General features: G+C 37.5%; 1 protein-coding gene across 1 annotated transcript; it reads left to right on the top strand.

Moving 5' to 3' along the window:
• Positions 1–2672: 2672 nt before the first annotated feature.
• On the top strand, positions 2673–3605 carry LOC101111047 (olfactory receptor 5P1-like). The gene has a single exon (XM_012095838.4). It carries the CDS (start codon positions 2673–2675, stop codon positions 3603–3605), a length of 933 nt encoding a protein of 310 aa, XP_011951228.3.
• The last annotated feature ends 5206 nt before the right edge of the window (positions 3606–8811 follow it).

Genomic DNA, 8811 nt, shown 5'->3' on the forward strand with positions numbered 1-8811 from the left:
AAAATCAGAACCAAAAATAATGGAAAATTTCAATGTAATGTTAGCATGACTATTAAAAGCAAGGAGCATACATAGTGAGATACATTTAGAAAAATGATTATAAATAGGTTATAAAGCTCCATGAATACCATATTAAACAGTTTGAAATATAGTATATCCAGTATTTCACTTATGAATAGTACTTGGGAAATCAAGAAATATATTATCAATAATGCTAAGTAAAAATGTAAATTGCTGTTGTTTAGTCGCTAAGCCATGTCTGACTCTTTTGCAACCCCATGGACTGAAGCCCACCAGGCTCCTCTGTCCATGGGATTTCCCAGGCAATACTACTGAAGTGGATTGCCATTCCTTCTCCAGGGGATCTTCCCATTTCAGGGATTGAATTCATGCCTCCTACAATGGCAGGTGGATTCTTTACCACTGAACCACCAGGGAAACCCCAAAATGTAAATTATAAAATGTGATATATAATATGATTGAAGTAAAGTGAAGTCGCTCAGTCGTGTCTGACTCTTTGCGACCCCATGGACTGTAGCCTGCCAGGCTCCTCTGTCCATGGGATTTTCCAGGCAAGAATACTGGAGTGGGTTGCCATTTCCTTCTCCAGTGGATCTTCCCAACCCAGGGATTGAACCCAGGTCTCCTGCATTGTAAGCAGATGCTTTTACCGTCTGAGCCACCAGGGAAGTCTATAATATGATTACAAATATGTAAATACTACTTGCAAGTGCTACAAAATTAAATCAAAATGGATTGTGAGGCACAATTAGAATTAAGGATTTGTAGGTGAGTCTTTCTATAGTTAGCTAATTGTATGAAAAAATTAAAATGTAAGCAAAAAAATTTGTAAAACTGTAGAAATTACCAGCAGAGATTGCTATTTTGCTGAAGAAAAGATGTGCATAAGTGAAATATTCAGATCACTAAAATGAATTTCAAGTAACTTTTAAAATTTTATAATACTTTAAATATATACTATTTTGTCATTCTGATAAATATAATTTTCTTTTCCAACTTTCACTGAATCTTTAGTATGCCCTGAAACTATTGCCTTGGATTGCAGTATTTCTCCATCTTCCTTTTTAATTTTCGTTAACTCCTCTTTCTCGGGACTGCTTTAAGACATAGGAACTTAGCCTTTTTCACAACATAACGGTGAAACATGAACAGGGTACTAAACTCTTTAATGAAAATGTAGCCAAATACTCAACAAAACAATGAATACAGTGTAGGACACTGGTTTATTACGAATCATGGGGATGCACTTATCTTAATGGACAGTGTATATTTCCTTTGAATTATGGATTAAGAAAAATGTCTAGGAATGGGATTATTTTTAAAATTTTATTATATTTTGTAATGCTGTCCTCCCAATTCTATATCCAATTTGTAAGTTTACTAGTTCTAATAGTAAAAAATTTGTGAACAGTTAAATGTCCAAATTTAGTGGATGATTAATTAAGGTCTAGTTACTCAATGCACTATCATCTCAAAAATTATGTTTGTGGAATAATAATGTGATCAGATTTTATATTGAAATGCAAAGTAAAAATAGCAGTATTGAACTTTTATCTGCAATGTTATAAAAGCTCAATTAAAATGCATCCAAAGGGGAAAATGCCTGGAAATAAATTACCAAATTTATAATAGTTGACTTGTGTGACAGCAGCTATATTTGAAAGCTACGTTTCTTTTGAATTTACAAGTGTTTTTCACCTGCATGATTACATAATTTTTATTTAGAAACACACAAGCCATTACTTGACTTATACCATTATTATAGACTTTCAATACACTAACAATATCTTCACTGTTTTCTCTATCAGACCTTATCTGCAAGACCTGGTCTCTCTGGACAGGGAAACTATATTCTTCTCTGGTTTCCTATAGCACATTCACTATGCTAATCATACATTCATTTATTTAACAAGTCTTTCTTCAGGACATTTTGTTCCCAAGCACTAGTTACTTGTGATACTGAGGTAAAATACACACTGTTGTTGAGAAGAATGTGTATAAACTGGGGATAGTGAAATTTGAACATGCAAACAAAAACAAAAGTCACAACCTAGTATAAATGATGGCAGTTGTTTACATTTCAGGGTCTCAACTAAAGTAGGGAGACTAGCAGTGAAATTGTGGAGATGAGTAAATAAAATTGGGAACGAAATTGTAGATAGAATCAATAGGATTTTATTAGATGTGGTACAGAGAGAGACAGAAGGAAAGATTGGGTAGATTATGGTGTCATTCTACAGACATAAAACATAGGAAGAGCAGTCCAAAGAAGGATGAGTTTGGTTTGGGAGGCTGAGTTTCAGGTATTAATTGGATTTCCAACTGGAGACTTCTAAAGAACAACTGGAACTATAGATCTGAGAGAGATCCTTGTAGGAGTCAAGGTTGGAGAGGTGTTTTAAAATAATTAATTTTTTAAAAAAAGAACATAATTGAGATCCTGGAAAGTGAGGTTGAACCCTTCTCCTTTTATGCATAGAGGAAACACACACGCACAAATCCTGTAAAGCACTATATTTACAGGCAGTGCAGAAGAGGAAATCACTGTGAATGAGTCTGTGGAATAAGCAAAGAAAACAAAGTGTGTAGAATGAGTGCATGACAGAAATGAATATTCACATTTCCCTCAACAGGAACAATTCCCAGAGGACATGGAAGCCGGAAACCACACCAGCGTGACGGAGTTCATCCTTTTGGGGTTAACAGAGGATCCTACACTTTGTGCCATCTTCTTTGTGCTATTTCTAGGCATATATGTTATCATTTTAGTGGGCAATATCACCATAATTATTTTAATAGTAAGTTGTTCCCAACTTCACTCCCCTATGTACCTTTTCCTTGGCCATTTGGCTTTTGTTGACATTGGTTGTTCTACATCTGTTACACCTATGATGATTATAGGATTTCTTAGACATAGACTAGCCCTCCCAGTTGCTGGCTGTGAAGCCCAGCTCTGTTCTATGGTCATGTTTGGGTCAGCTGATTGCTTCCTGCTGGCTGCCATGGCCTATGACCGCTATGTGGCCATCTGCTTGCCCCTTTTCTACTCCACCCGTATGTCCCCCAGAGTGTGTGTCCTCTTGGTGGGGGGTTCCTATCTCGGTGGGTGTGTCAATGCTTGGACATTTGGTAGTTGCTTACTGACTTTGTTATTCTGTGGACCAAATCAGATAGATCACTTTTTCTGTGACTTCTCCCCTTTGTTGAAACTTTCCTGCTCAGATGTCTCCACTACTGAGATTATCCCTTCCATCTCTTCTGGATCTATCCTTGCGGTCACAGTGTCTGTCATCGCTCTCTCTTACACCTGCATCCTCAGCACCATCCTGAAGATGCGCTCCACTGAAGGGAGACGCAAGGCCTTCTCCACCTGCACCTCTCACCTCACCGCAGTCACTCTCTACTATGGAACGATTACCTTCGTTTATGTGATGCCCAACTCCAGCTACTCAACTGAGCAGAACAGAGTAGTGTCTGTGTTCTACACAGTGGTGATCCCCATGTTGAATCCCCTCATCTACAGTCTGAGGAACAGAGACGTAAAGGAGGCCCTGAGAAAGGCAATGGTCAGAATATATTCTTAGGATCCATTCTTGACATTTCAGGTGACCTATAAAAATTTTTGTTTATCAGTATCACACTTAGGACCTACCAAATATAGCTTAACTGATTGTTTCAATTAAAGTCATACTTCTTCTCTCACTTTTATATATTTGTACACCAAATGGGAGATGCCTTGAAGTCAACAACGACAGCAATATTTGTCACTGTTATTAACACCTGTAGATGCCTTTGCACCTTTAATTTTTGTAGCAAACAATAATAACTTGCCCTTTCTATGTGCCAACCCTGTTCTAAGCATATTATGTTTATTAGCTGGTTTGTTCCTCACAAAAATCATATGAAGTAGTACTTACTACTTTCATTTTACAAATGAATCATGTACAGAGAAGAATGCCCCAAGTCATGCAGCTAGGAAGTTGTGGGACTAGTCTTTGATTGTAGAAAGTCTGGGTGTAAACCCACAATGCTTTGCATTTGATTTTCATAGCAATCTCATGATGCTGGTATTATAAATACTTCAATTTACAAATGAGAATGTTGAGCCTTAGAGAGATCCAATAGTTTGCTCTGGAGACATATGGATTCGAGTCCTTCATGCACTTGACCTACAGCCACAATCAGTCCTAAGACTTGAGCACTGTTATTGATCTAGTAGACATGAGCAAGGTAATCAAGCCTAAGCTGTTACTTTGCATCCAAATTCATTTTCCTTTTCCAATATACTTTGATAACTCTGAGTCCATTTCTTTTTCAATTAAATTTTATAATGTTTATCAATTTCTACAAAGAAATTAACACTTTTATTGCCTGTGCAATGAATCTATAGATCATTTTATGGGAGAAATGACATCTTAACATTTGATGATATTGTAAACAACACTAATTTTGAATTTTAATTTAACTTAATTTTTAACTCTTTTAGTCCTACTGGACAGTTGATTTTTGTATATTGACCTTTTAAATACTGCTGCTTTGTTAAATGTTTAAAATTTTTTCTAGGGTCATTTATAAATGAAGACTTATTTCTTCCCTTAAATATTTTAGGTCTTTTTGCATTTTTATTATTTATTTTTGTTGGAATATAATTGGCATATAAGGCCAAATATTCTAGGTATACAATGTGTTGATTTACATATTGCAATATGATTTCTACCCAAACATAGCTAAAACTTCTATCACCTCACATAATTATCATTTATTTTCTGTGGTAAGAAACCTAAGATCTAGAGTCTTAGCAACTTTGAAGTTTGTAATGCAGAATTGTTAACAATCAATATTGTACTGTGCATTAGCTCGGCAGGACTTAGTACTATCTACCTATTCTAATTTGTATCTTTGAACAACATATCTCCAGTTACCCTATTTCCTAGCCTTTGGTTATCAGCAGTCTAGTCTTTGCGTTTATCAGTTTGGCTTTTTTATATTCCACATATAAGTGATAGCATAGTCTGTATGAGTGCATGCCTATTCAGTTGCTCAGTTGTGTCCAGCTGTTTGTGACCCCGTGGACTGTAGCCCACCAGGCTCCTCTGTCCATGGAATTTTCCAGGCAAGAATACTAGAGTGGGTTGTCCCCTGAGGAATTGTATGGGGAGGAACATGGGAGGAGGGTTCAGGATGGGGGACACATGTACACCCATGGCTGATTCATGTCAATGCATGGCAAAAATCACTACAATATTGTAAAGTTCAGTTCAGTCGCTCAGTTGTGTCCGACTCTTTGCAACCTCATGAATCGCAGCACGCCAGGCCTCCCTGTCCATCACCATCTCCCGGAGTTCACTCAAACTCACGTCCATCGAGTCAGTGATGCCATCCAGCCATCTCATCCTCTGTCATCCCCTTCTCCTCCTGCCCCCAATCCCTCCCAGCAGCAGAGTCTTTTCCAATGAGTTAACTCTTCGCATTAGGTGGCCAAAGTACTGAAGTTGCAGCTTTAGCATCATTCCTTCCAAAGAAATCCCAGGGCTGATCTCCTTTAGAATGGACTGGTTGGATCTCCTTGCAGTCCAAGGGACTCTCAAGAGTCTTCTCCAACACCACAGTTCAAAAGCGTCAATTCTTCGGTGCTCAGCTCTCTTCACAGTCCAACTCTCTCATCCATACATGACCACTGGAAAAACCATAGCCTTGACTAGACGGACCTTAGTCGGCAAAGTAATGTCTCTGCTTTTGAATATGCTATCTAGGTTGGTCATAATTTTCCTTCCAAGGAGTAAGCGTCTTTTAATTTCATGGCTGCAATCACCATCTGCAGTGATTTTGGAGCCCCCCAAAAATAAAGTCTGACACTTTCAGTTTCCGCTGTTTCCTCATCTATTTCCCATGAAGTGATGGGACCAGATGATTGTAAAGTTATTAGCCTCTGGTTAAAATAAATACATTTTTTTTAAAAAAGAAAAAAAAGAATGAGAGAGGGTTGTCATTTCCTACTCCAGGGGATCTTCCCCACCCAGGGATCAGACTCGCATTTTCTGCATCTACTATACTGGCAAGTGGATTCTTTACCACTGTGCCACCTGGGAAGTCATAGTCTGTACAGTTGTATTCTTTTCCTGTCTGACTTATTTCACTTAGCATAATGCCCTCAAGTTGTATTCATGTTGTTACAAATGGCAGGATTTTCTTCTTTCTCAAGGCTGAATGATATTACATTGTGGTATATAGATTTATGACAACTTCTCTATCCATTCATCTGTTGACTGGCACTTTGTTTTCATATCTTGTTGATCGTGGAATAATGTTGCAATAAGAGTGGGAATGTAGGTATTTCTCTGAAGTCCTGTTTTTCTCTCCTTTAGATATATATAACCAGAGGTGGAATTAATGGATTACATAGTAGTTCTATTATTGATTTTTTGAAGACTGCCATACTTTTGTCCATAGTGGCTAAATTGGTTTACATTGCCAACAGTGTACAAATATTTCCTTATCTCTATATTCCTGCAACACTTATCTCTTATCTTCTTGACAGCCACCCTAACAGATGTGAGATAATATCTCATTGTGGGTTTGATCTCATCCACTTTCCCATTGGTCATGGGGAGGACTTGGGATTTTCAGTTTTTAAAATTTCTTTATTTATTGGACTTCAGTTGATTTAGAGTATTATATTCATTTGAGGCATTCAGTATTTTTATAGCTCATACTCCACTTAAAATTGCTACAAAACAATGGCTATATTTCTCTGTTCTGTACAATATATTCTTGTTGCTTATGCATTTTATACATAGTAGTTTGTGTCTCTTAATTCCATTTGCCTATCTCTCCACTCTTCCTTCCCATGGACGGTAGCTCACCAGACTCCTCTGTCCATGAAATTCTCCAGGCAAAAGTACTGGAGTGGGTAGCCATTCCCTTCTCCAGAGGATCTTCCTGAACCAGGGATCAAACTGGATCTTCTGCACTGCAGGCAGATTCTTTACCATCTGAGCCACCAGAAAGCCTGTACATTATAGTCTTATTGCTGATTCATTTTATACATAGTAGTTTGTGTCTCTTTCCATACTCCTATCTCTCCACTCCTCCCATCCTTCTCCCCACTGATAACCACTAATTTATTATCTATAACTGTGTGTTCCTGTTTTGCTATATACTGTTACTTGATTTGTTTCACATGTAAGTGATAACATAGAGTATAGGTCTTTCTCTATTTGACTTATTTCACTAAATGCAATATTCTCTATGTCCATCTACATTGCTGCTTGTGGCAAAATCTCATTCCTTTTTATGGATGAGTAATATTCTGCTGTGTATACATATCTCACATCTTCTTTTTTCATTTTTTCATGAGGACTTAGGTTGCTTCCATATCTTGGCTATTGTAAATAATGCTTCTATGAACTTGGGGTCTCTGTATCTTTTCAAAGTAGTATTTTTGTTTTCCTTGGATATATACCCAGCAGTGGAATTACTAGATCATATTGTATTTCTATTTTTAGGTTTTTCAGGAACCTCCATACTGTTTTCCACATAAATCTTGAGAAAAATTCAATGCCATCTGTGCGTGCCATACATGCAACAATGCTTTTTGTTTTTCGTTTTTGTTTTTTAAAAAGATTCTTTAACTGTAAAATGCATCTGGACTGGGAGGAGAATAAGTGAAACATATTCATTATGTTTTTATGCTTCTCTGAGTGGAGTGATTCTGATAACTTGACACAGTGCATGTAGGGACCCTGAAACTATATCTGGAAGCATTATCAGATAGAATGGTCTTAATTATGATCGTGAGGCTTTTCAAGGAAGATGGCTCCTCTGCCAGGCTCTCTTGGGATCCTCTGTGAATACCTGTGAGGATTATGCTCACCAGGGAGAAACACCTGGTACATATGCTGGCTTGGTGACTTTTTCGCTTATCGTGTTCCATGTGGTTGTTTTGTATAATAATAAGTCATTACTTTTGGTTCTGTGATAATATGTTTTCAAATAGTCTTTTGTCTTTTTAAATAAAATAATACTATAATCTGTGTCTATCGATTCCCTTGTCTTAACACTTAACGGTTCTGCTTCTGTTGTTGTTTATTTCCACTGGCTCCTACACTATGTTTGGTATCTTGTTTCCTTTGTGCTGGTCATTACGTTTCAATGTGTGCTGGTTACTGTATTTTAATGTTTGGTAGAAATAAGTGAGGCTCAAATTGTTTGTTTGCTTATTCAATTCAACCTGAAGTACCACCTGTCCTTGATCACTTATATCCAAGTTCAAGGCTTGGGGCTTTCTAGATCTCCAGAGATCTGAGAGATCTGTGTAAAACCTGGTCTCTGGGCATTTCTGTTCATCCTGAGGATACACGGGAGGTTGTAATCATAATTCTCATCTGGTGTTGTCCTAGGCATTGATGTATGTTCCCCCCCATCCCAAAACATTACTAAATGCAAACCTGGATTGGTAACACTTCCTTCTGACCTGTCAAATTCTTCACCTGCTGAAGCATATGTGAGTGCTAGGTTTACTTCTCTGGGTTCTCACAGTTCCTGGGGAAGCAGTTCCTTCTTATCCTGTAACTTCTACTGTGATATTTAAGATATCTTAAACATCCTATCCTTTGCTTTGGTTATGCTCATCATGGGATTGATTCAAATTACTGACCCTGCCATAATTGGAACAGAAGCCCCCAAAGTAAATTATATGCATGTTAGTGGATGATTAGACTTGCACAAATGTACACAGGTAACACTATATAAAACAGGCAGTGAATCTCCTCATCCTCGCTCAGATGTTAT

This window comes from Ovis aries, chromosome 15 (assembly GCF_016772045.2).
Source record: "Ovis aries strain OAR_USU_Benz2616 breed Rambouillet chromosome 15, ARS-UI_Ramb_v3.0, whole genome shotgun sequence".
Lineage (NCBI taxonomy): Eukaryota > Metazoa > Chordata > Mammalia > Artiodactyla > Bovidae > Ovis > Ovis aries.